The following is a 27,594-nucleotide window of genomic DNA, read 5'->3' on the forward strand; positions in this document are numbered from 1 at the left end:
TATAAAAGCCTGGTTGCCCCCACCCCGCCCCGCCTCCAGCCTGTCCCCCAGTGCTCTTCACTCTTGGTGGAGAAAGCCTGCCCTGCTTTCCACCCGGCTTGCCTCAGGAGGTGCCGGGAGCCCCAGGTACCTGTCCTGCCCGTCAAGAGAGATGGGACGAGCCCCCGGGGACCCAGCACTTCCACCCCGGCCCCCAGAAACAGCAGCAGACCAGCAGCTGCCAACATTTACCAAGCACTTTGGGGCCTTACCCACTGTGTCCCAGCCCACCCGGCCACGGCCCCGCCGCTGACATGGAAGTCAAGGGCCTGGGACAGTGGGGCTCAGCACCAAGGGTCTGGCTCCCGTGCAGGCTGCACGGCCTGGGGAACGCAGCTCAGCTCTCGGGGCCCCCAAGTCCTCATCTGCAACATCAGGGTCAGGGGAGGCGGGTAAACCCCGGGACGCCCTCTGCGCCCCATCAGGACCTGTCACCACCCTCTCCCAGCGGCCCCTGTGACCTCTGCCCCCAGCATGGCGAGCTTAGCTCCCGCATACAGTAGGCGCTCGGTTTGCCTTAGGCACAGCCATCCAGTCCCTGGAGGCCGGTGAACTCCCTGGACCACAGTGGGAACAGCGCCCTGAGAAGGTTCCAGGAAGAGGTGTGCTGGTAAAGGTTAACAACCGGCTCTCTGGGGACAGATGCTGGGTTTGTGGTATTTGCCGATTTCCATGGTGTAAACATTCCCTCCACAGTCAACTTCAGCGTACAACCAGATGTCACAGAATGGCTGTGGCCATTCTGGCTCGCGGCCCGCAGACGTTTGGCCCAGGCAGGGAGAGTGGCCCCCCAGCTGAGGGCCAGACACTGGGCCTGCCCCTTCCCGCTGCCTGTGTGGAGCCCCCGTGGAGCGCAAGGCCTGGACAGTAAGGCGCACACCAAGACCATCCCCACGCCCACAGACGCTTACTGAGCACCTACTGTGTGCCAGGTCCCGGGCTGGACGCTGGGGACATGGAGCGACCAGAGTGAACAAGCACCCTGCCTTTTGGGGGTGGGTGAGGGGTTGGGGGGTCTGATGACAGACACGTAGGGAGAAAGACCCCTTCAGGCCCCATGTGGGGTCCGGCCTGGGGTGCACCAGGGTCTGTGACTCCGGAGGTCCAGCACGGACATGGGACCTCCAGAGGCCACCATGGGCTGGGGCCACCACGCTCGCCCTGTGCCCTCCCCGACGACGCCCAGTTTGGTTGATGACCGGCCGCTTCCGTGTGGCAAGGTCCCGTTTCCTTGGCAACGGTGCTTCCCCACTGATCGCGTGCGTGAACACACCTCCCGCTCCTGGCTCTGTACAGATGGGGAAACTGAGGTGCGGAGGGGGCGTCACTTGCTCAAGGTTGCACGGGAAGGATGAGGAAGAGCAGGACGGGGACTGGGCGGGCGCCAGGCCCCATGCTGTATCCCGGAGGGGCCACCCCGACTGCCCTGTTCCCTGGACCAAGTCCCCGCCTGAGGCCCAAAGCTGGCCGAACACAGGACCAGCGCTCCAGGTTTACCCTGCCCTTGACCTTCAACCCTCCTCCCTCCACGCCCCCACCCAGAGGGCCTGGGCACTCACAGGAGTTCTTCCGGAAGACCGTGTTGCTCATGAACTTGAAGAAGCGCTCAGCGTAGAAGCTGGGCCGGTGGACAGAGATGGTGTCCTGGGAAAGGAAGTAGGGGCCCGAGGGCAGGCAGGGGTGAGCGCTGCGGCCCCATGGGGGCTCCCGTGTCAGGGGCGGGATGTAACCTCTGTGGGGAGGGGACCCAAGGTGCAGGTATGGATGGGGAAGCAGGGAGGTGGTTTCCTAATAACCTCATCTGTAATTTTAACTTTTTGAACCATGTTTCAAAGAGGTAAACAGGTAAGTATCAAAATCAAGAAACCAGAAAGAATCTCTAAAGCAAGGGTCGGGGAGAGCGCGGCCCGAGGCTGCTTCGAAAGTTGGGTTGCAGGCCTGTCCCTACGACAGAGGGAGGCTGGTGTCCTCGGGGCAGGCAGGCACGGCGTCCTGCACTCAGGTGGGGGCGGCCCTGGCCACGCACTGCTCCTCATCTGTGCCACGGGGAGACTGGAGGCTGCCGGGCGCGCCAGGACGTAGGGACGGGATGTCCGTGAGGCAGGGAGCCCGGCACACGGCCGGGGCGCGATACGGGCTGGGCCCCTGGACGGACACCCTTGCTGTCCCCGGGATCCAGTCTCCTCGCCTGCTATGGCACGGTCGCCCCAGCACTGCTGACGGCAGGCCGGTCGTTCTCTGGGGGCCGTCCCGGGCACTATGGGGTGCGGAGCGGCATCCCTGGTCCCCACCCACTCGATGCCAGGAGCCCCCCAGTGTGACCACCACAGATGTCCCCAGACACCGCCCGGTGTCCTCCCCCCACTGTAACATAACAGAACCCATCTGGACACATGGCCTCCCACAATGAAAGCTGTACTCGATCCTCGCCTGCGCGGAGGCGTGGCCACATGGCCACGTGACCACGTTCTGGCCAATGGCTGGCGAGCTGAGATGAGCTGAGCTAACGGAAGTCTCTCCGCCCTGAAAGGAAGGGCGCCCCTCCCTCCGGCTGGGGCCAGGGGCCAAGGACAACGCCTGGGGGTGTGCGGCAACACACAGGAAAGAACCTGGCCCCCAACACTGAGGGCCATCCTACTGGCCCCAGGTCGCTCACACCTGGATGGTTACTTCCATTGACATTTGAGGCTCCTGGGGAGTCGACTCAAATCCTCTGACGGGGGTTGCGGCCGCCCGGCTGCAACCTGGACCTTCTCAGCGCTTATTCCGGAAGCTCCCCCAGACCCTCCAAACCCTCTCTGAGTGGTGGGCGGGCTTGTTAGGACCCGGGATTTTACAGACTGCAGGCACACACAGCCCTTAGCACTTGAGTGAGAACTGGCCTGCGGGGGGCGGGGGGGCCCATGGGAGGAGATGCCTCCGCCTGAGGGTCCACAGCTGGACCAGGGGTGCGCGGGCTGCCTTGGGCCCACAGGCAGGCTCTGTTTAGCCCCAACTGTTGGTCTTCACAGTCTTTTACATTTTGAAGTAATTCATTGCAAGTGTTCACAGGTTGGCTGCGCTCACAGGAAAACACGAATTTCAAGCTTTTCTCAAATAACTGAGCCGCTCCGTCTAAGCAGGCCCCACCCCCATGGGGCAGCAGGGGTTAGAGTTGTGCAGTATTGCCCCCGGGGCGCAGCTGGGGCCCAAGACACCCTCCACATCACACGTTTCCAGAATGCTCTCTGCCTGGCCGGCCCCTGACTTTCCGGGTCAGCCTGTCCTTGGGAATCCTTCCCACTCAGCTTGGGGCCCCCCGACCCGCTCCAGGAAGCCTTCCTGTACCCCTCACGGATGGCTCGGACCCCTCATTGAGGATCCTGCACCTGCCTTGCTTCCTCGTCTCGGCCCTGACCCCTTGGCCCATGACTGGCTCCAGAAAGGGGGACGCATCTCCCAGCTCTTTAGCACCTGTGCCTGGCCCAGGGAGACGGTCAGTGCGTTTGTGGACAGATGGACGGAATGAATGAACAAACGATGCTCACCCCATCGTGGACGAGAGCCTTCCAGGTGTGTTCCAGCTTCTTGATGAACCTGCAGAGAAGAAAACGCCCAGGACGTCAACCAAACCTTCAGGTCCAGGGGTTCTCTTCTGGGCAAGCCCGTCCCAGGGGACACTGGTGGTCTCTAGGGACGTTTGTGGTTGGCACGGGTGGGAGTGTTCCTGGCATCAAGGGGGTACAGGAGCCCTGGTCTAGAGGAACGAGGCCACCTGTTGCATCAGCCAGAGGCCACCTCCCCTTTCCTGCCCCCTTGACCCTCCCGCCCCCCGCCTGCTGGCTGCTCCCACCACATGCTCTGGGCGCGGCAGTGGAAAGGTCGTGGTGCATAGCCCCCTGTGGGGGACAGAGACCACCCTTCCTCTCTCCCATGGGCCAGGCTGAGCCCGGCCCCTCGCTGCTGGAGTGAGTGCCCTGCGCCGTGACCCCCAGCTAGGCCCCGCCCGACACCGGGGCTGGGGAGAATGTTGCCTCCTCCGGGCAGCCTTCCTGGACACCTCTAGGCTGCAGGGGGAAGGAGCCCCTCCTTTGGCACACACCTCTGCCCCGGGGTGAGCGTGTGGCTGCCTGCCCCGTGCTGTCCCGCTCCCCTCGCCCCACCCAGGGTCTCTGCAGAAACCCTGGCTCGCTACTCGGAAAGCTGCCTGCTCCTGCTCCAAACGGGAGGGAGACGCCTGCAGGGGATGGGGTCAGCCCTCAGGTGAGGAAACAGGCTGCAAACGTCAGCAGTCTGATGAGCAAGAGGTGACCGGCAGGCAGAGAAGTCACCCAACGCTAAGTGGAGTTCCTGGCACGGGATGGGGTGTGGATGCGAAAGGGGGACCGCCATGGCCACAACCTGCCTGTCATGCCTGGACTGTGTGTGATGCATGAGTGTAACTCCTTCGATAAAAAACTAACAAGTAGGGGCTTCCCTGGTGGCGCAGTGGTTGAGAATCTGCCTGCCAATGCAGGGGACACGGGTTCGAGCCCTGGTCTGGGAAGATCCCACATGCTGCGGAGCAGCTGGGTCCGTGAGCCACAATTACTGAGCCTGCACGTCTGGAGCCTGTGCTCCGCAACAAGAGAGGCCGCGCTAGTGAGAGGCCCGCACACCGCAATGAAGAGTGGCCCCCGCTCGCCACAACTGGAGAAAGCCCTCACACAGAAACGAAGACCCAACACAGGCATAAGGAAATAAATTAATTAAATAAATAAATTCTTAAAAAAAAAAAACAACTAACAAGTAAGAGACGCTCACTGCTGTAAGCGTGCAAAGCACAAGGCACGGGTAACGGAGCTGCCCGTCACCCAAAGGCGTCTGTTCCTTCGGCTGCACCACGCTCGTGTCCACACTCGAGACCACACAGCACGTGGCACTGGCTGTGAGCATTTATTTCTGGAAGTGTAGGAACCTTCCAGAGATGTTGCGCTTCCCAGCCACAGGGTGTTTCCGTCTTGCTCTGTTCAGCCCAGCACTTGGCACACGGCAGGGCCCACAGTCAGTCAGCTGGCGACACCTCACCCACCACCCAGCCCTGCACTGGCCCTGACCTGGCCCTGACCGGGCTCTCACTGGGGAGTGGGGAGACAGGGCGGGGGCAGGCACCCACCCGTAGGACCGCAGGCTGGAGGGGGCGCGGGCTCCCACCTGGAGGACCGCAGGATGGGGGGCGGGCACCCACCTGTAGGACTGCAGGATGTCGATGATACCAATGTGTAGCAGAAGCCGCTCCCCGCGGCCATTCACAGCGGGGATCCCGCCCATCCTGGGGAAAGGGGTTGAGAGTATCAGCACCTGCAGAGCTGGCCCAGGGGCGGGCCCACCTGTCAGGGGCACAGGCTGGAGGTGGTCTGGAGCCCAGAGCCTGGGGCCCTGGGCCTGGTCTGGGACTTGCGGGGACACAGACAGAGGGAGACGCAAGCAGGACTGATGGGGCCTGGGGCTTGAGGATCCACACGCTCCCTGTAGGTGGCAGCCTGGCTGGACCCTCAGAGGGTGTCCAGGCACCTGGGAACCCCATCCCGGTGAGGGGTCGAGCAGCTCTCCCGGCCAGCTCACCGAGTCCAAGGTGGAGGCCACAAGGTACAGAGGGGTCCCGGCCACGAGACCCATATGTGCGCACACCCACCCACACGTGCACGTGCGGAACTTGCACACACGCGCAGGCACACGCACACATGCCCGCACGTGCACGCACAGGCTTCCAGGCAGGACCAGGCTTCCAGGTGCAGCCTGGGGAGTTAATGGCCGCACGCAGCCCCAGGCCGAGCCTGCCCGGTGCACTTAGTGAGGTCGCACGATGCAGCAGCTGTCCTGCAGTCACTAGGGCCCCAGAGGCTCTGCCAGCCACACTCCACACCCGATCTCACCTGCACACCCTGCCATCTCGCCTGGTCTGGCACCAACCCTACGAACGCCAGACGGCTGAGCTCCGGGCCAGCTCGTGTCCCCCCAGCCTCAGCCCGGTCAGGGCCCTTCAGCTGGCGGCCCAGTGTGGTGGCCAGGCCGGGGTCAAGCCTCGGCCCGTCCCCCAGCCGGCTGTTGCACCCTGACGGCTACCCCCACCTCTGAGCCTCCTTCTCCCAACTGAAGACAGGGGGATGCCACCCTCCTCCTCCAGGGCCCCCTACGCCCCAAGGACTGAACAGCATCTGGAAGTGGAGGGTGCCGCTGGTTCCCGGCATGGTCAGTGCCTGGTGATGAGGGGACAATCGTGACACCTGTCCACAGCAGCGGTTTCCATCTGGGGCGGCTCTGTCCCCAGGGGACAGTGATGCTGCCTGGGGACGTGTGGCTGTCACGACTGGAGGGCAGGGACACTGCCCCACCCACCACAGTGCCCAGGACGCCCCAGAGAAAGTGACCCGACCCTGAATGTGAGAATCACAGGGTGGGCGGTAGGGCTACCCCGTATGTCTGTGACCGCGCCCAAGCACCCAGGGCAGGACCAGGGCAGGACCAGGTCGGCCGGGTGGGTGGGGTCGGGGGACGCACTCCTCTCTGGACCCAGTCACCCCTCACTGCCGCCTGGCATCGCCAGGGAAGGACCGTTCTCAGCCCTGCCCCTGATGCACCCCGGGTTTGGTATCTTGCTATGAAAGGGTCACTCATCCACAGCTGTTTCCACCTTCTCTGGGGCTGTCTTTCAACACCTTTCCAGCTTTGCTGCCTACGGTGGCGCTTTAACCCACCCTGGGGTCCAGCGGGAGGGAAGGGGATCTGTGCTTCCCACAGGGATGGCCAATGACCTCCGTCTACTGACTGACTGATCTGGACGCCCTGGTCAGAACACCTGGCTGCAGCTGTGTGTCCGCCGTCCACCCCTCGGGGCGCGGGGGGCTGGGGGATGGGTGGGCGCTGCTGTCCGGTTGACAAACCAGGAACAGGCCAGACCCTGGACTCAGTCGTATCCCTCTCACCTTCCTCACGACTCCCCCCGCCCGCTTCTCGCCTGGCAAGGGGGCCGGGGCAGAGACAAGAGCGGGAAGCCCCCGAGCCCCGCCACCTACGTGTCGTCCGTCTCGATGGCCTCCCCGCGCGCGGCCCCGCCCTGGATGGACTCCATGGCCGTGGAGTAGAGCGCCTTCTGGCCCAGCGGCCGCTTCTCGTCAGCGGTGCTCTGGGCGCCCTCGGCCTGCCGCTCACGCTCCTGCTGGTCGATGTTGTGCACACCCAGGAGCAGGCTGTAGTCCATGATCTTGAAGCTCTCCAGCACCTGCGGGGCCGGCGGTCATGGGGAGGCGCCAGCTGCCCCCCGACCCCCACACCCCGCCCCACCTGCGTCTGTGTCCACTCAGTCCCCACAGCCAGGTGGGAGGCCCCGTCCGCATCCCACTGGGGACCCCAGCGGTGGGCCTGGGGCGCAGCTTCTGACTGGAGGCCAGGCTGCCCTGGCCCTGGTTCAGGAGCGCGGTTCACTGGCCGCCACTCCTGCTCCAGGCCCCGAGGTGCAGCCCAGGACGTGGACACCCGGGCCCCGGCGGGGGGGGGGGGGCTCTTGGAAGCCGTGGGGCCCTGAGGTGTCTGGTGGATTTCTGGGGAGTCTGTGTCGCGCTTCCAAAGGGGTCTGGGAGCCGGGGTGCAGAGGGGACCCTGGAGGACCCAGGCCTGGCCTGAGCCCCGCCAGGCCTCCATATCCGCGCCTCTGAGGCCGAGGGGGGCGCGGTGGACTGCAGTTGCAAGGCCTGCAAAGAGCCTGGCAGACCTTCTTTTTTCTTAAGAAGCACCTGCCCGTGGAGGAGGGCAGCTCGGAGCCCGCACGGGCCTGATGTGAGGTGAGGGCCCTCCCTGAATACACCAGGCTGCTCCTGGGGCTTTGTTTCGGCAGCAGGAACGCAGCCTGAGGTGCGGCTGGGGCAGGGAGGGAGCGTGTATCTCAGGCTCACACCGCGTCCCCGCTTTACAGGTGGGAAAACCGGGGCTCAGAGATGGAAGCCCCGTAATCACGGCCCCGGCCCAGCCCCTCCTCACCAGGCAGTCGCGCTGCAGCGTCTTGACGAGCGCGGAGAAGGTGTCGGCATCGAGCATGAGCCCCTCAGGCATGTCCTGGATGAAGTCCAGGTCTTTGTAGGTGGGGATGCTCTTTTCTTTCTCCTTCTTGCTGGCCCGCCGCTTGTACGTGGAGCCCTTGAGGTCGAACTTGAGGTGCATCTTGACCACGCGCGGCAGCACGTTGTTCATCACCACCACGCGAATGTTCTTCCCGCCCGACTGCACACAGTACAGCCCGTAGAACTTGGGCAGCAGCGTCCGTGGGTTCTGGTTGAGGTTCTGGGGGGGAGAGGGTCAGCGGAGATGACGCCGGGAGCTGTGCCCGCACCCTGCGCGGCACTCTGCCTGCCCCACAGATCTCAGGCCAGAGGCCACCTCCTCAGGAAGCCCACCGTGACCACCTCTCCCAGGCTCATCCCCCTCTCCACGCCCCCAGCACCCTGACTGTACAGCCAGCCAGATGAGTTCCCCATCACCCCACCTGGAAGAGCCAGGAGGATCTGTTTCTGCAGAGCCAGGCCCAGCGAGAGACAGCCTTTCCATAAAGGGCCCCAGGGCATGCTCCCGAGGTGTCTGGGCCTGGCTTCCCACCAGGTCAGACCCAGGTGTCCCACCTCCCCAGCCCAAACTGGGGGGATGGCGGGCACGGCCTCCAGGAGTGCCCAGGGCAGGGGTCAGCAAACTCCGGCCCGAGGGCCAAATCCAGGCCACTTGTCTTTGTACAGTCGGGAGCTAAGAATGGTTTTACACTGTTAAAAAACTAAAAGAAAAAGTGTCCTATGACACGTAAAAATTATGTGAAATGCTCACGTCAGTGTCCACAAAAGAAGTTTTACTGGCACTCGGCCATGGCTACTTGCTCTCGCCTTGTCTGTGGCAGCTTTCTCGCTGCAACAGCAGAGCTGAGCCGTGGAGACAGAGGCTGTCACTCACAAAGCTGAAGATGTTTAGTATCTGGCTCCTTACAGAAGTTTGCTGACCCCCTGATCTAGGGGAGCCGGGGGTCTCACCCAAGATCATACACGGCTGGGGTGGGTGGTGCACCCCACAGGGAGAGATGGGTCACAAACTGTGCAGAGCTGCCCGGGGCCTCTGCCCCCGCCCCCATGTGTGTGTATCAGGACCCCCGGCTACTGCCGGCCAGAAGTCTGAGGCTCCTGCTCCCACCCCCGCCCAGCGGCCCAAATGCCAGCTGGCAGCCAGGCCCACCTCCCCAGTGCTTCTCTGAGTCACTGGCTGTTGAGACACGAGGCGCGAAGCCATGATTTCTAGGACCCAGGACTCAGGGCAGTGGGTTGGGGGGCGATGGCCAACAGGGCCCAGATGGCTGTTCCTGCTCGCCACGTGAGGGGGTCCTGCGGGTGAGGCTCAGTGACCCAGGACGGCATGTTGAGGCCTGCCTGGAGGGGATGGTGCCCAGAGTGGGAGGTGCCGGTGTGGTGGGGGGACTAGTGCCCAAGGCTCCTCGGGCAGAGGGAGGAGGAGGGTGTGAGGTCGGGGGCGCTGGGGCTGGAGGGGCACGGCGCTCCCACCATGTAGTAGCCGGGCAGCAGCTTCTGCAGGAACTCGGCCTCCTTGTGCATCACCGTCTTGATGATGAATTCATCGTCGCTGGTGACGTAGAACAGGGAGCCGCTGGCACCGGGGTTGGACAGCTCGATGAGCGGCTCATTGCACAGCGAGTACTGAAAAGGGGGGCAGCGAGTGGGCGGGGTGCTCACCACACCCCACCCCCCGCGGGGCCAGGGGCTGGCGGGCAACCCCAAAACTGGTCACCATCAGCTCCACTTTACAGACAAGGCCACTGAGGCTTGGAGAGGGGGACGGTCTCGCCCAAGGCCACACAGCAAGGATTTGAGCCCGGGCTAAGCCTGCAGTCTCAGTGCTGACCCACTAGAGTGTGTTCCCTCTCCTGTGAGGGACAGACACCTGGCTGTATGGGGAGCCGACACACCTGGCCACGACTCGCCTCCCAGCCTCCCTGCAGCCACGACGGTCAGCTCTGGCCTGTGAGCCGTAAGCACAGGCTGCCGTGTGGGACTTGGGAGAGGCTTTCTAAACGGGTGGCAGGAGCTGGCGCACCTCCTGTCTGCACCCCTCTCTCCTTCCCACCTGGAACCCCGCAGCCGCACTGGACCATGTGGTGACCTTGGGGGTGGAAGCCGGGCACCGGGAACGGCAAAAACAGCAGCTGCGTACCTGGTGAGCAGCCCCACCTGGCCCCCGGACACCCGGCCCCTCCCACCTCTCTTCCCCACCTCCTAGTCCCTGACACCCACGTTCCACCTCCGCGATCACTGCCCAACGTCCCCGCGCACCCCCTCCACACCATTAGATAGTAAGTTCTAGGGAGACAGGAATATCTATGTGATTTTGTTCACATAACAAGAGGGGTCCCCAGCACATACTTCAGTGCCTGGCACAGAGTAGATGCTCAATCGTTAAGCAAATGAATGAAAAGCAAGGCCTGCAGGCCTTTTCAGCTGAGTCAATGAAGTACTTTTTGGGGTTGAGGCTGTCTGGGTCAGGTTTTCTGTTTCTTGCACCCCCCAAATCCTAATTAAGTACCGCTGGTATACAAAGCATGGAGGACGGGCCCCCTTTCCTATCCACAGAGAAAAGCAGGGAGACAGACACAGGACCCCACTGCCCTCGGCCCAGCTCCTGGATCCAACTATGCCTGACGCCACAGCTGCCCCTGGATGTCCAGGCCCCCGAGCCAAAGGCTACCCTGCGTCCACAAGCACTAGGTGCGGGGCTGCTCACAAGCTGAAGCCCACTTCCAGGGCTTCTCAGAGCCCACGGACAGCCAGCCCTGGATCCCACCCACCATCACCCCTTCTGGGCACAGAGCAGGACTGCACTGCCTGGCTTCTCCGGGGTGGGGTGAGGCTGTCTGACGAGCACTGGCCAGTAAACTGTGAGCACAAGTGGTGCATCATCCCCAGGTTGGAAGATTTAAATGCTGCTGTGAGCCTTCCAGAACTCTCCCTCTGCCACGGAGACCAGACGTCTGGGGTGGGAGCTGCTTCGTCAGCCTGGCTGTGCCAGTGATGAGCACAGCCCCCAGCCAACCCAGGGCGGACACAGAGTGTGAGCAAGAAACACACCACTGTCATTTTAGGCCACACGGATGCAGGGGTCTGTTTCTTACCCAGCATAATCTGCTGCGTGCTGACTGATGCATGCTGTTCCCAGTGCTCCTGTTTCTCACGTATTACTGACTCTCAGGAGCACCAGCGGAGGCAGACTCAGGCCCAAGGGAGGAGAAGGGCCTTCCTCGGTCCCTTGACCAAAAGCCAACTGCCACTTTCTCAGTACTACCTGACACCCAAGCGTATTTCCATGTACCCCCTGGTCTGCTGGTGCCTGACCTCAGCCTTGAGAGGTGGGAGCCGGCAGTTTTATTGCCCCCACTCACTGTGATGGAGGCAGAAGCCAGCTCATACAGCAGTCAGCACAGTCAGGATATGCTAACAAGCAGCCCCCAGACAGCACTTACACTGTGTCTGCTGTGGGTCAGCTGGGGCTGTGTTCTTTGCTGTCACTCAAGGGCCCAGGCGGGGGCCACCCCGAGTGAGGCACTAACACTTCGGGCATCTCTCCTGGAGCAGTGGGGGGACAGTCAGTCCTCCCGCCAGGGATTCTGAAGCCCAGTCTTGGCACTGGGGACACAGCAGTAAACAAAACAGGCTGAATCCTTGGCTCTTGGAGCTGACTTTCTTTTTTTTTTTTTTTTTTTAATTTATTTTATTTTTAGTTTTGGCTGTGTTGGGTCTTCTGCTGTGCGCGGGCTTTCTCTAGTTGTGGTGAGCGGGGGCTACTCTTCATTGTGGTGCACGGGCTTCTCATAGCGGTGGCTTCTCTTGTTGCGGAGCAGGGGCTCTAGGCTCGCGGGCTCAGTAGTTGTGGCGCGTGGGCTTCAGTACTTGTGGCTCACGGGCTCTAGAGCGCAGGCTCAGTAGTTGTGGCTCACGGGCCTAGTTGCTCTGCGGCATGTGGGATCTTCCTGGCCCAGGGCTCTAACCCGTGTCCCCTGCATTGGCAGGCAGGTTCTTAACCACTGTGCCACCAGGGAAGCCCTGGAGCTGACATTCTTGTTGAAGCCAGACAGATAAATAAAGTAAAACACAGTGTGTCAGATGGTGACAAAGGGCACAGAGAAACATCCCGCGGTTGAAAGGCAGACGTGCTGGAGGCAGCTACGGTGGCCAGGTGGCCAGGAAGGGTGTCTCCCCTGAGGAGCCAACATCGAGCAAAAGAACGTGACCGAGCCCGTGCAAAGGCCCTGAGCGCGTGCAGCTGGTGGAGGACAGCACAGGGAGGAGGCCGGGGTGGGGGGCGGGTGGCAATGGGGATGGTGCAGTGGAGTTCGGTTGGGAAGGGAACCAAGGAGGCCGACCTTTATTCCGAGTGCGGGGACAGCTAGGGAGTGACATGGTGTGATCTGTGTCTTAAGAGGCGCCTCTGGACTTTCGGGGTGTGAGCCTGATGGGGTGCCCAGGTGGGCGGGGCGGGGGCTGGCCAGGGGCATCAGTGGAGGGTGAGGAGTGGCCAGATTCCGATGCATCCGACAGCAGGGTTGGCAGGACCCCAGCAGGGCTGGCCGTGGGAGCAAGAGCAGCTCAGGGAAGGCTCGTATGGGGGCGAAGGGCGTGCAGCTGCGGCCACAGTCACTGTCCATCCCCGCTCCGCCCGCAGCCACTAGCCACAAACATCCACAGCACAGAGGCTCCGCCCAGGTGCCCCGTCCTCCTCACACTCTGCCAGGCATGGGCCCGCAGCCACCGCCGGGCACCTCTGAGCACAGACTGCAGCAAAGCACCCTGCAGGAGAGCAGGGACGTCGAGTGGAAAACCCAGCAGAAGGGACGTGTCCAGCTCTGTACAGGATAAATCTACAGGCGGAGAAAGTTCTGGAACCAGATGGCTGACAGCAGCTGCCCTGGGGAGCAGCTTGGTCGGGGCCTTGGGTCTTGGGCCTCACTGGGCACCGCTGCCGAGGGGCAGGCGGGCGACAAGTAAGGGCTCCTGAGCCAGGTAACCCACCGTCAGGACGGGGTCATGGGCAGACAACCCCCGATTCAGGAAACAGCCCGCCCCCCTCGACCATGCCCTGCTGTCCTGAGCTGAGATTAAATGACACTTAACCCCAGGAGAGCGCAGGGGTCTCACAAGGGGTGAGAGTGACTCTGCACAAGAAAACTCGGGCCTGGTGCCTGTAGCTGGGGCTGGGGCGGCAGCCAGGGGCCGAGGCCGTGACCGTGGAGGAGAGGGGAACCCCGGGGGAGGCAGAGCTGGCGAGGGAGGCTGGGGACAGTCCGGGCGCCCGGTCCATCCCTGCCCCGCCACGTGGGCTTCACTCCTGCAGCTCGGAGCGACCCAGCCCGCAGGCTGAGGGGCTCCGCTTGCCCTCCACACGGCACCCATTTCCTTGCCGCATTTCCCGGCTCGCTCCCCGACGGCCGACCCCAGCAGGCTCCCCGAGGCCCTGTCTGCAGCACCCCCCCACCCACCTTGGGCCCAGGATGGACACGCCTCAGGTCTGAACCTTCCAGCGAGTTTCTAGCCCACCAGGGCCCCATGGCCCAGAACACCCGGGCCATCTCCGCCCTCCTGCTGCCATTCCAGGCTCACGCTCCCTCCGTGGCCTATGTTGGAGGCCGCAGGGCTGCTGCCTGCCTGTCCCTGGCGGTGTTGGTGGGAGTGGAGGTTAGGGAGAAACGAGAACACTCCCCTTCTGGGAAGAGCAGGGAGAATGAAGTTGAAGGTCGCCAAGGTGGGGCCAGGTGACCTCAGACGTCTGAGGTCCCTGAACTTTGCTTATCAAGTTCGAGATCAGGCCCCAGCCGTCTCCGTGGCCCGCCTCTGTGGACGTGGCAGTTCCACTGTCCACTCCCTGCTAATGGACACCGAGGCCACTTCTCCCCGACTGTGAACAAGGCCGTAGGTTTCCCCTCCTGGTAACATGATAACACAGAGTCTGGGTAACCGGCGTCCTTTCTGCTGTAGAACCACCAGGCTGCACACGAAATGCTCCTCCTCATGCCACGGGGCTCGCAGACGAGGGAAGCTCTTCCCAGGGCTGGGATGGGAGAGGCCACGTGGGACCTGGTGACTTCTGGGCACTGACCGGGCAGAGCTGGAGAGCCTCAGGTCACGTGTGTCCCCGGCCAGAGCAAACGCTGGGCCTCCAGAAGGACGTGGCCCCGGCTGAGGGCACAGCTCTCCCACAGATTAAGACCCGAACGGGAGCAGTCGGAACACAGTCAAGGCCCCCCAAACCCAAGGATCGGGCCTCCCCGGGGATGGCAGGTGCTGGGAGGTCAGACGTGGGCGTCTGCGCAGACGCCGAGGCCTCCACGTGCAAAGTCACAACGTGTGACCAGGTGGGCCCGGAACAGACCAGCCGGACCTTCTGAAGTGGAGACTCTGGCCGATGACCCAGACGCTGCTATCGTGAAGCCCCATCTGGACGAGTCCTGACCATGGATGCGAGGTCAGAGGGTCTGGCCTAGGTTTTGGTTTTTCTAACTTGAGAGACTAAAACCACACCGGAGCCGAGAGGACAGAGTCCAGGCTGGTGGCCAGGAGCACGAGCATGGCCGGTGACGGGACAGTCCCTCCAGGATGAGCGCACGGGAGACTGTAACGTCTGGAAGGAACAGACGGCCCGGCCAACAGCCAGCGAGGACCGAGTCCGGCCCACCCCGACTACAAACTGAGCAGGGAGCCCGGCGACGCTGCACCCGCGTCCCTGCCCCACAGAGACCAAGAGGCAACAAACGGGGTGATCCGAGCCAGCGAGCCTGGGCTGGAGCCGGGGGCGGGGGACGCAGCAGCAGCCGAGGACACACTCACCAAGTAGTCATCCGGCCGGATCCCAAAGAGCTCCCGGAAGTAGCGGAAGGCGACGGGCGCGTAGGTCTTGAACCTGAAGTCCTGGAAGTGATGGGCGGGGGTGAGGTTGCTGCCTTCACTGCAGAGGAAGCAGGGGGGGAGGTCTGTGAGGGACGGCGGCTCGTGTGCTCTCCCCTCACCCACTGACGGCCCGCCCGCCCGCCTGCCCAGGCCCAGGCTCGGCCCCAAGGTCCCTAAAGAGCCAATCCAAAAAGCAACACGGGTCTCCCGATGGGACAAAGGGCCGTGGCCAGCCTCGGGCTGTCCCCCAACAACTACCCTCCCTTCATCAGCAACAGAGCCCACAGCATTGGGTGTACACATGGCTGCCCAGAATAAGACCACTGCCAGCCTCTCCCACAGCCAGGTGTGGTCAGGGGGCTGTGCTCAGCCAGTCCCCTGTGAGTGGAGGAGCAATGATGTGGGTCCTTTCCTGGTCATGCCCTTAAAGGGCAGGGGCATGTGCTCTCCTTCTCCTCCTTCCTGCTGTTGGAATGCAGGTGTGATGGCAGGAGCCTAGGCAGCCCCCACGGGCCACTGGTAAGTAAAGCAGCATATTGAAGATGCTGGAGAAACCAGAAGGAACCCGGGCCCCCCAACATCATGGAGCCACCTGACCAGCCCTAGACTGACTATCAGTGTGTGTGAGTGTCGCGCACGTGCGCACACACACACACAGGCACACACGCACACATTTGAGAAACAACGAACTTCTGTCTTTCCCTATTTTTAAAAGTCACCATTATATTGCATCCCTGTGATTCAGCAGCAAACTAACATCCTTACACAGGGTTGGACCTCAAAGCCAGGAGACCCCAGGAGGGGTCAGTGCTATTTTTGGCAGAGAAAGGAGCTGAGAGAACGGGAAGACTATTTCCTATCACTGCTGTCTGCGAGCAGGGCAAGCTGCTGAAAGCACGGGAGCTGCTGAAGGCACGGGAGCTGTCCCCGCGGACCAGGCCAGGTACCTGGGGAAGAAAATGCTCTCCACCACGTAGAAGTCCTGCATGAGCACGTCGCGCTCCGGCTTGGAGCTCAGGTTGCCCACGGTGTAGCCAATGCCCAGCTGGATGGCCCCCTTCAGGGTGGAGGACGTGGTCTGCGGAGAAACCCAGCCACATCAAGACCCCCGGGGCCAGTCCCTGGCCCACCCAGGGTGAGAGGCAAGATGGGAGGCCCCCTTGGGATGGGGGGGCGGCATCTGGCCTGCCGCTCAGCCTGCACAACCACACAGCAAGGAAGTGGCCTGGCTGAGACACCAACACCACCTGGCACGGCCCCAAGGCCTGTTTTCTCTCCAGCTTCTAGAAGGTTCCCACATCTCAAAACTGCCCCAACGTAGCAGGGGTCTTTGGGGGATTTTGCCAGGGCTTCCTTTGGGGGGAGGGCACAAAACACAGCGGTGCCCAGGCTGCACTTCCGAGACCAGGGTTCCATCTGTCCACCTTCGAGGGGCTCTGCCTCTCTATTCCTTGGTCCCCACCCCGGTCGGGGATGGAGGTAACAGCGTCAGCCCTCCTGGGGCCACCCTCATGCCCGCCCACACTGGAGAAGCACCAGCTGCCTGTCCGTCTGTCAGCACCGCCGTTCATATTACTGTCACTGTGAGCCCTAAGCAACGCGCCCACCACTGAGGAAAGACACCTCGGCCCCCAAGTCACTGACTCTGGTCCCCAGCACCCCCACTGCAGGAGCAAGCCCTTCCCCGGCACCCGCCTCTCCTCCTGAAGCCCCCCGCGAGCCACTCCCTCAAGATGCTACTGACTGAACACAGTTCTCCAGAGGAGATACGCAGACAGTCAACAAGCACAGGAGAAGGTGCTGAGCGCCACCAGCCACCAGGAAGATGCAAATCTGGACACAGTGAGACCCGCTTCCCACGTGCTGGGAGGGACAGAACCAGATGGACAGACAACAAGCACCATGGAGGACCAGAGAGTGGAACCCTTGTGCTGGGCTGCTGAGAATGGAAAAAAGGGCAGCCGCTGTGGACAGGGTCTGGCAGCTCCTCCAGTGGGTTACACATGGCTCTCATGGGACTCCGCGGTTCCACTTCTAGGTGTGCAGCCCAGAGGGAGAAGCACCATCCACGCGAAAACCTGTACGCAAACCTTCACAGCAGCACTACTCACAACAGCCAAAAAGTGCAAACAACCCAAGTGTCCATCGACAGATGGTGGATACACAGAATGGTTCCCTCCACACACGGGAACATCACTCGGCCATGAAGAGGGGTGAAGCCCTGACACTCGCTACCACGTGGACAGACCCTCAGACCACGATGCTCAGTGAGAGAAGCCAGACACAGAAGGACATCCAGGGTGTGATTCCATTGATGGGAAACGTCCAGAACAGGCAGATCCACAGACACAGAGAGTGGGTTCCTGGTTGTCAGGGGCTGGGGAGGGGGTGGAGGAGGCTAATGGGTACGGGGTTTCTCTTGGAGGTTAAGAGAAATGTTTTAAAGTTGACCGTGGCAATGGCTGTACAGCTCTGAATACTCTAGAAACCACCTAACTGAACACTTCAGAAGAGTGACTCATAGGCTGCACGCACTGGCTCCCAGCAAAGCTGGTATTTTAGGAGGCGCAGCAAGGCGGGGGGAGGGGGGGACCAGAGGCAGCGGGGCCCAGGGTTGCCTCTCACATCCCCGGCCTGACCCCTCCTCTCCTCAGCCCCACTTTCAGAGGGAAGGGAGGGAGCTGTGATTTCCTCTTGCTCAAGGTCACGCCCAAGGCCACAGGTGACTCAAGGAGCCTGGCAGGTGGTGCAGCCTCAGAGCACCTGCCGGCAACCGAGAGCAACTGTCTCCAGCCACCTAGTCTCCAGCCACCTATGGCCGCGGCCCACACCCGACCTTCAGGGCCCTGTGCACCCACGAGGACCCCTCGTCCCACCCCCGCCGGCGGAGGGCGGAGCAGGAACCTTCTTGTAGGTGGTTTCGCCGGATGCGTCCACACCCCGATGACCCAGCTTCTTCCCGTGGCCAGGGCCTGGCTGTCCAGTCATCAACGGGGCCTGGAAAAGAGGAAGCAGGAAGTGTTCAAAACTGGCAACGAGGCACTGCTGCAGGGGCCAGAATGCTCCGGAAATCCTGCCGAGAAAGGGGCTTCGTCGCCGTGCCCAGCTGAAACTCAGGGCGGGGGCCGCTGGGGGTGGGCTGCAGGGCACTTGGGCTCCACGCCCGGGGGGGCCACCCCCAGACTAGGACTGCCTGCTCCTGTAGAAAGCAGGAAGGTCGGCAGCCCCGGCCCTCTGCAGGCGGGGAGAGAAGAGCCCCAATTTCAGGGCCTCCCCCCGCCTGGCACTGCTGACTTGGGGCTGGTCACTCTGTGAAGGGGGTGTCCTGGGCACTGTGGGGTTTGGAGCAGCATCCCTGCCCCCCCCCACTCGCTGCCAGGAGCCCCCCAGTTGTGACAACCACAGACGCCCCCAGACATGGCCAGGTGAGACCCTCTGGGCTGGAATGACTGCAAACAGCATCTCCTCCCTGAGGGAAGAAGTCCCGCTGGCCTGGCTCCTGCCAGCTCCAGGGGACACATGTGGCATCCCAGCAAAGTCGTGTGGAAGCCGCTGGCCCCCGTGTGTGACATCACAGAGGGAGGATGGTGGATGGGGCAGTGGGGCCTGGAGGGACACAGATGCCAGCTCAGGGCCGGGGCTCCACGGGTCACGGACATTTAAGAAGCACCTGCCGCCACTTGAAGGGCTCAGACCAGCCTGTTCTGCACACTGGCCACCAGGGGGCGGGCTCCGCTCAGGGAACGTTGGTTGCCAGCCCTGCTCCGCACCCCTCGCTGGCTCCCCACTGCCTGCGGCCTGGACGCCCTCCGGGCCCCCAGCAGGTGGACAAAGCTCGCCTAAGAAGGACCTGAGTGCCCAGCGGCGTCCTGGGAGAGGAGCCTGGCTGGGAGGGAAGGCGGACACCCAGGTGGGGCGGGGCTCCTGTGCACCTGAGCTGCCTCTAACCCGCTGACCGTGGCTCCTTGGACAACAGGGCTCACAGATGCCCCCCACAGGCGGCCTCCAGGAGTGACCGGAAACTGACCAGGGGCTGGGCGCCCGGGGCTCACGCGAGCAGGCAGGACTGGCGGGACCCGGACAGGCGTGTGGGGTTGTGGGGGCGCCGTCCTGGAGGCGCGGCTGGCGGGAGGTGGTACCACCCTCTCCAGGCCCCTTCCGCCTCCCTGCTCCCTGGACAGCCCAGGGTAGGGTCCTCGGGGCCCTCCCCGCCCACCCCACCCCTCCCTGAAACTCAAGACGCTGGCGGGACAGACAGGTTTTCACTGTCTGATGACAGTTGCTTATTTGCTTGGCCAGCATCTGGGGCCCAGAGAGGTGCAGGGAGATGCCCGAGGCCACAGAGCAGGACGCGGGCTGGGCCGGGCACTTCCGGTCCACCTTCGCGAGGCAGGCCAGGGTGGGGCCCATGGGACACTCACCTCCACCGGGGTCATCTTTTTCGGGGCTGAACCTGAGGGAGAGAAGGGAGACTTCAGTCTGGACACGGGGGCACCCCCATACATGCACCCTGCACCCCTGGGAAGGCCGTGAGGACCCCACATGGGCGACGGGCCTGGGGACGTGATGCAGGCGGGCTGGACGAGGGGCCCCGAGGCGGGAGATGCTGGGGAAGTGACCACCCCGACGTGGCCTCGCAGACAGGGGTGGGGGGCGGGGACGGGAGAGGAGAAACAGCACGGCCCACGGCCAGGAGGGCCCCAGGTGAGGGCAGGTGGTCGTCGCAGGGACGGGGCAGCAGCGGTCGGCGCTGGGGCCCAGGCTGGAGTGATGGTGCGGCTCCCGAGGCAGCCGGGCCAGCCAAGGACGCTGCCTGGCTCCCACCCACACGGCTCCCAGCTGGGGTCTGGGGGGCCCAGGAGGCTCACGCGGGGAGGCCTCAGGCCAACCACTGACCCCTCTGACCTTGGTGTCCTCACCCAGAAAGCAGGCTTCTGCTGAGGAGTATCTGTTCAGTGAGTGTGATCAGCAGATATCCATCGCCCCAAGGATGTCCACATCCTGATCCCAGAATGGGCTTTAAAGGTGGGGTTAAGGCCCCTGAGACGGGGATGACCCTGGATTCCCCGGGGGGCCCAGCGTCATCCCAGGGTCCTTATAAGAGGGAAGCAGGAGGGTCAGAGGCAGAGAGAGACGGGAGATGCTGCGCTGCTGGCTGTGAGGATGCAGGAGGGGCCGCAAGCCAGGGATGCGGCACCTCCAGAAGCTGGAAAAGGCGGGAACTGATGCTCCCCTGGAGCCTCCAGAAGGACCCGCCCTGCCCATGCCTGGATTTAGCCCCGTGAGGCCCGAGTTAGAATCCTGACCTCCAGGACTGTGAGAGAACCAGTCTGTGTGGTTTTAGGTCAAGTTTGTGGTGATTTGTGACAGCTGCAACAGGAAACTCAGACACCGGTATCTACCAGGTGTCAGCTTGGAGAGGGGAGGCAAGTGGTGACCAGGACAGTCCCAGCCCCCGCCTTCAAGGGCTCACAGCCCAGGGGGAGCAGAGAAGGGCCTGGACAGTGCAGCGAGTGCCAACAGGATGACTTGGGGTGACAGGTGGGGGATCAGATCAGCAAGGGAGGACTTGGTCTTTTACCCCAGAGAGGTGGGAGTCCTGCAGGGCCAGGAATGGGAAACACACCGGACCTGACTCAGGTGCTCACAGGTGCCCTCTGGTGGCCGTGGGAGGACAGACAGGGTGAGGACAGAGCCGGGGACCAGTGGGGAGGGGACCGCGCTGGTCCAGGTGGGAGATGATGGGGTGGACCAGGGTGGCTGCCGTGGAGGGGTGAGTGAGAAGTGGGCGTATTCTGGTTAGCTCTGAAGTCAGGAGAGACAGGCTGTGCGCACTGGGGGCGGAGTGAAGAAAAGTGAGGAGTCGGGAATGACTCAGGATCTTGGAGCAACTCACAGAAGGAGAGAGCTGCCTCGGCCAAGATGGGGGACCGGGCAGGAGCAGGTTTTGGGGGTGGTCGGGTGCAGGGTGGCCATGCTGAGTGCGAGACCCCCGTGAACCCTCTGCGTGAAGATGTCAAGGGGCAGCTGGACCCTGAGTCAGGAGCTCGGGGAGGCCCAGGCTGGAGACAGGGCTGTAGGCAGCTGTCCGGGGGTAGAGGGGGTTCGAGCCCCAAGAGTGGACAAGGCCGTCCGGGGGAGGTAGGGGTGGGGGAGGAGAGACGCCCACGGTGGCGGGGGGGAGCAAGGGCAGCCGGGGAGCAGCAGGCCCAGGTCAGGGGTCAGGGGTCAGAACACCCACTGTATCCACCCGGTTCAGGCCAGGGCTGGGGGGTGAGGACTGACAGCGAATGGGCATTTGGCTTCCTCTGGGAGGATGAGAATGTTCTGGAATCAGTGGTAACGGCTGCACAACACTGTGCAAGAAACACTGAATTGTACACTTGATAGGGAATTTTATGCTATCTGTGAATTATCTCTCAATAAAGAACATAAACCCAAGACGACACGGCCGCGGTGCAGCCAGGCTGGGCAGGGTGGGGACGCCCCTGAGCGCCCATCTCTGCGCGCGACCCCCAGAAGACAGGAAACTGAGGCCAGGTGGGCAGCCAGCTGGGCGCTTCGTGGCAGCAGGGCTCACAGAAGGGACCCCCACCCCCAGAGGACAAAGCCCACAGGCCCTGGAAGGCGCATACCACCACCAGAACGGGAAACGCCAGCCACGTGTGGGTCACACCAGCCATGCCCGCCGGCAACACGTGGGCCTCCCAGCCCGGGCTCCCCGGCCACAGGGACGAACCTGGGCTCAGCCCCTCCCGAGGCCCGGGGGGTGGCGGAAGGTGCTGGAAAGCCGACATAATATTTTCGTTGGCTGTCCAACAGCAGAACAATGCATGGTTTTGTGTCTGGGGTGTGGGGGAAGGAAGAGGGAACAAGGCAGGAAGCGGCAGTGGACCGCGCAGAACATTCCAGACTTCGTCTGGGGGCCCCAGGCAGCCCCTTCTCGGCCCACCTGGGGCACCTGAGCCCACAGCCCAACCCCTGTGCCCACCCAAGTCCTCTGCAGCTCCCAGCCCCTCATCCCGGGGTCCAGCTGGTCCAACACGGTGGTCTCGATTCCCCCCCCCAAGCCCCAGCCCACCACCGAGGCCTCTGCAGTCTCAGGCCTGTGGGAGCGGCCTGGCCAACACCAGCATGGGACGCAAAGTCCCAGCCAGGTCTGCCCTGCCTGGGGACACTTGAGGGACTGACCTCAGGGTCTCCCCGCTTTGTGCCTGGATCTCACCCCCAGGCCCCCCTGCTTCTCCTGCCCAACTCACACGCTGGCTGGTGAAGGGGGAGACCCACCCCACGCGGAATACCCCCAGGCGTGAGGCCACGAGGGGCAGCAGGCAGGCTCCACGCTGGCCCAGGTCACAGGGCAGGGGTGGCAGGGACAGAGCGAGGGGAGGACAGGGAATGGAGGGCACACCGGGGACGGCGCCGCGCCCCCTGCCCGGACACTCGCCGACGTCCCCTCGGAGGGGCCTCCTCATGGCCTCCCCGGGTCCCGCCATCCACACGCCCTCACTCACTCTCTGCAATTCCCTTTTGGAACCTTGTCTGTCCGTCGCCCCTGTGACCAGGTGGCCCTGTTGCCAGGGGCCACGCGGTTCCTGCACCCACTTCCACCAGCCGGGCCGGGGGCGGCAGGGACCACGCCAAGATGTCGAACTCCTCCCAGCCCAAGAGTGACCAATTATCTTTTGAATGAGCCACCCCGTTTTCAAGGAAATTAAGTTTTAAAAATAGCCGGGGGGAGGGGGAGAGTGTGAGGCGCTGCAGGGCTGAGACCTGGGGGAATCTGGGGGCACAGCTGTGCCTCGGGCCGAGCTCCCAGCAGACACCTCTGAAGCCCGCTGACGAGGGACCCACCCCCTCCTTGGCACACACAGGACCGCTTCTCTACATTTGATGTGGAAAATGAAGCAGAGAAAGCTCCCCAAGGACCGGGGGAGGGGCCTTAACATCTGTCCTTCAGCAAAACCACTAGGTTTTTTTCTACCTTGACGTCTACCCAGAATCCACCACTGTCCCCGGCTCCTCTCAGCCCCCATCCTCTCCCACCTGGACCAGCTCAGTCCCCTCCCCTCTGGTCTCCAGCTCCCACCCTCCCTCCAGTCTGCCGTCCCTGCAGCAGCCACCAGGGGGCACCTGTGAGCACCTGAATCAGGCCCCGCCCCTCCTCTGCCCACAGCCCTCCAGGGCTCCCACCTCCCTGGGGGTAAAAGCCCAAGTCCTCCCTATGGCCCACAGAGACCTGCACAACCTGCCCCGTCCCCTCCCTGCCCTCCCCCTCACTCACTCTGCTCCAGACACACAGGCCTCCTTGCTGTTCCTCCAACATGCCAGGCCTGGTCCTGCCCCAGGGCCTTTGCACGGACTGTTCCCACCACCTGAAATAACCTTCCCAAGACCCCTGCAGGGTTTGCTCCCTTGCTTCATCCAAGACCTGGCTCAGACATCACCCCCTCAGAAAAGCCGTCCCCCGACCACCTTGCCCCAAACTGCCCCTCTGAGGCCACTCTCCCCACCTCTAGGCTTTCTCTCTTCCCACCACTTGGCACCACCTGGTGCTTGTGTGTTGTATCTTCCCCCAACTACAGGGGACCAGGTCTGCTTTGTCTCCTGCCAACAGGCACCTGCAGAGCTCTCTGAGTGCTAAGGGGGAGAGGCCCCGCCAGAAAGAGGCGGCAGGGGGCATGAGGCCTGTGGGGTCACTGCAGGGGCTGTGCCCCAAGCAGTGCCCGCCTGGTGCCCAGGAGAGAGCTGGCTCCCCGACTCAGCAAACAAGAAAGCACAAGGCCGTCGGGCCTGCAACCCCGAGAAAGCAGGAAGCGGTGCCAGGGCCAGCGCTCACTCACTTCCCCTATTAGCTGGAAAGGTCTGGCCACAGAAGCAGAGTCCTGCAGGGAGGCCGCGGGGAAGCCAGGCATCCCATGGGCATGGCAGGAAGCTGGGGCCCCCGGTGAGGCCGGGCCGCCCACAAGCCACACCGGGAAATCTGCTTGTAACCCATAAGGACAGTCGGCTCTGTGGCCAGCAGCCGTGTGACTCACTCTGAGCTGCAGAATTCGACGGAAGAGACCGTGTGACGTGAGGAAGGCGGGCAGCTTCTGGTTCCACCCTCGGGGTCCCTGCTGGGGCCCTGGGGGAGACCCCCTGGCAGGGAGGGGCAGGCAGCCCCCTCCCCCGAGGCCTGTGAGCACAGGAGCCTCCTAAACTTCGTGCCGCCCGCCAAACCCGACCCAGATGGCAGAAGCGCAGGCAAGCGTGTGCAGTTTGCAGCCACGCAGCTCCGAGGTGGCTGTTACACAGCAGTAGCTGACTGACGCAGGTACCACACCTCCACACTGAGAGCACTTCCAAGAGGAATATAAGGATCCAGTTCCAGGGACTCCTTTAGGAGAGGGATAAAGGAGAGAGCACTTTACCTCCTCTGCCCAACTTGCATTCCTCACGCTCACAAAAGCATTAAACGTGCCACACGACAGATCACTCATCCTTAAAAAGGCATGAAGCACTGATACTCGCTGCAACGTGGATGGACCCTGAGAACACGATGCTCAGCGAGAGAAGCCAGACGCAGAAGGATACACAGTGGGTGATTCCATTGATGGGAAACATCCAGGACAGGCAGATCCACAGAGACAGAGAGTGGGTTCCTGGCTGTCAGGGGCTCGGGGGAGGGGATGGGGACTGACTGCTCATGGGGACTGGTTTCTTTTTGGGGGGGATGGAACGTTCTGGAATTAGATTTTGGTGGTGGTGGCACAACAAAGCAAACATAATAAAGACGACTGAATTGTGTATTTTAAAAGGGTGAATTTTATGGTATGTGAACTCTATCTCAAAAAATTTTTTTTCTTTTAAGGAATGAATCCCTTTAGTTGCAAAAACACCACCCAGTGATGTGCGGCACCAGAGCCTCCTCCAGACCCTGCTCCTCTGGCAGTGATGTTGCAAAGCAAGAGGATGCAGGCAGGCCTCAGTCTCCCCACCTCTGAAACGGGGTCGTGCAACCAGATGGAGGTGTCTGAGCTCAGGAAGGGCAGCCAACCCTCCAGGCCGCCGCTCCCCCAACCTCCTGTGCGGAAGGACCAGTTTTTCCTTCTATTTCCAACCCATCCTGGGGCCAGACATCCATAAAACACAGTAAGAATCAGCTACTGGAGAAGTGAAGCGAAGACACGCAAGATCAAGCCCGAGGTTTTGCTCCTGATTCCACGTGCACACAACTGCAGTCAAACCAGACAGAAGTCACTGCCCCCACCTCCTGCTCTCACCTCGTGGAGGACCCACCGTCGTGTCAGCTGTGACACTCTGCGCAGCCCGGCCTCGGCCTCTCCTCTCCCCTCTGCGGACAGTGTGGGGGGCTCCGGGCACCCCCAAAGCCCACTCGCTGACCCAGCCCGCCCCCCAGCACTGCAGACACGAGGGCCGGGTTGCTCTCTGTGGAGCCGTCCTGGGCGCTGTGGGATGTGGAGCTGCATCCGTGCCCCCCCACTGGACGCCAGGGGCCGCCCAGTCGTGACGACCACAGGGGACAGGGTCCCAGGGGACAGGGTCGCCCAGGTGAGACCGTCTGCCCTAGTCCCTGTGGCTGAAAGCCCTTGGACGAGACGTTTACCACGGCAGTGACGGCCAGCATCACGCCCTCCCGTTGTGCTGGGCGCTGTGTGGGCCCTGTCCCGCAGACCGCCCGCCCCGTCCCGCCACTCATCCCTAACGCCACACTGACCGGGTGACATGGGGACTGGCCTCCCCAGTCTGCGTGGGGACCTGAGGCGACAGTCCCCATGGGAAAGCAACAGGCAGAGGTGAGAACCCAGGCGCCCCTGACTCCACAACCCCGTGCTCGGCGAGTTTATCCCTCGGTTACACCATCAGAAACCCCCTACCTAGGCTTTCTTTCTGGACGTACAGAGTTGATGTGAGTTGAGTCAACTTTCAAAATCACAATGTTTTGGAGATAAACCTGGGTTTCTTGAAAAGTGAGCAGATCTACATAGACAAGGCCAACATCCTCACTTGCCTGGATCCACGTTCTTGACTTTCGTGGTCTGTTCCCCCCACGGTGTCCAGAGGACGCCGCCAAGTACCTGAGCCAGACCCCACCTGATTTAATGACCACATTTCACTACCACCATTTTACAGAAGGGGACGCACGGGTTTGGAGAAATTTAGGAAGTTACTCCAGGTCAAAGGTGAAAAAGCTTACGATCACATCTCAGAATCCAGAAAAGTGTCCCATAAAATTCAACATGAAAGTCATGTCCAAAAAACTACAAAGAAACTACAGGAAAGGGGAAAAAAAAAAAAAAAGCAGGGGTGGGTCATGAGGCAGGAACCACCTTTACTTAAAAATAAGTAGGGTGGGCTTCCCTGGTGGCGCAGTGGTTAAGAATCCGCCTGCCGGGCTTCCCTGATGGCGCAGTGGTTAAGAATCCACCTGCCAACGCAGGGGACACGGGTTCGAGCCCTGGTCCAGGAAGATCCCACATGCTGCGGAGCAACTAAGCCCGTGCACCACAACTACTGAGCCTGCGCTCTAGAGCCCGAGAACCACAACTACTGAGCCCACGCACCACAACTACTGAAGCCCGTGCGCCTAGAGCCCATGCTCTGCAACAAGAAAAGCCACCGCAATGAGAAGCCCACACACCACAATGAAGAGTAGCCCCCGCTCGCCACAACTAGAGAAAGCCCACGCGCAGCAACAAAGACCCAACACAGCCAAAAATAAATAAATAAAATAAATAAATTTATTTAAAAAAACAATAAATAAGTAGGGGAATTCCCTGGCAGTCTGGTGGTTAGGACTCCGCGCTTCCACTGCAGGGGGCACGGGTTCGATCCCTGGTCGGGGAACTAAGATCCCGCATGCCGAGCAGTGTGGCCAAAACAAAAACAAAAACAAAACAAAACAAAATACAAAGCAAACACAGTAAACATATTCATATCAACCACAAGACAAGGAGTGCAGCTGTGAGGGTTACCACTCCAGTGGGGGCACTGGCCAATGCGGTAAGAAAAAAGAAAAGGAATGAATATTGAAAAGAAAAAAGACAAAATTTTAGAAAATCTAAGAGAACCAACTGACCAATCATTGAATTAAATGGAGCGGAGCAAGGTGGCCAGACAGATACCAGTGACTAACCTGAGGTCATATTGCAGACACGTCGGGAAGAAGTGGGATCTGGGAGTTTCTGCCCTTTGCACCCACCATCTGCTCTTATATGTCTGCCTATCCATGGTTTCACACTTGGGTTAATTTTAATCTGTCAAATGTAGATGACCTCTCTGATTAACAGACGTTAACAGGGCAGCTGCTAATCCTTCCTTCACTAGGGTCACACCTGGTGTGACACTGAATAGATGCAAATCTGGGGTCAACACCACACAGTGACAGAAATAAAGAACTTTCATATTTTTATATTACCGCAGACTTTCACCGCCAGCATTCATGACAGGGAAGGCTAAGAAGTCTAAAGTTAATAACTGATGAAGGTAGTTAACGTCCCAAAGAACATGTTGAAAAATATCACGCTCTAGTTAATGATACACAAATGTAAGTGTTTCAGGTGGAGTGTGCTGATGTCTGCAACTTTGAAATGCATCCATAAAATCAGATGGAGAG

At 61.7% G+C, this 27,594-nt stretch overlaps 1 protein-coding gene across 3 annotated transcripts in view; it reads right to left on the reverse strand.

The window, feature by feature from the left end:
* PIP5K1C (phosphatidylinositol-4-phosphate 5-kinase type 1 gamma) overlaps positions 1-27,594 on the reverse strand; it is a 61,981-nt gene that overhangs the window by 12,716 nt on the left and 21,671 nt on the right. For all 3 annotated transcript variants that reach the window (XM_057540121.1, XM_057540120.1, XM_057540122.1), the window contains exons 2-11: positions 19,397-19,428; positions 17,880-17,972; positions 15,923-16,053; positions 14,916-15,033; positions 9,588-9,740; positions 8,035-8,334; positions 7,074-7,279; positions 5,246-5,329; positions 3,567-3,615; positions 1,599-1,683 (exon numbers count right to left, since the gene is read on the reverse strand). In XM_057540121.1, coding sequence (XP_057396104.1) covers positions 1,599-1,683; positions 3,567-3,615; positions 5,246-5,329; positions 7,074-7,279; positions 8,035-8,334; positions 9,588-9,740; positions 14,916-15,033; positions 15,923-16,053; positions 17,880-17,972; positions 19,397-19,428 — 1,251 coding nt within the window. The remainder of the gene's footprint in view (positions 1-1,598; positions 1,684-3,566; positions 3,616-5,245; positions 5,330-7,073; positions 7,280-8,034; positions 8,335-9,587; positions 9,741-14,915; positions 15,034-15,922; positions 16,054-17,879; positions 17,973-19,396; positions 19,429-27,594) is intronic.

Source organism: Balaenoptera acutorostrata, chromosome 2 (assembly GCF_949987535.1).
Source record: "Balaenoptera acutorostrata chromosome 2, mBalAcu1.1, whole genome shotgun sequence".
NCBI lineage: Eukaryota > Metazoa > Chordata > Mammalia > Artiodactyla > Balaenopteridae > Balaenoptera > Balaenoptera acutorostrata.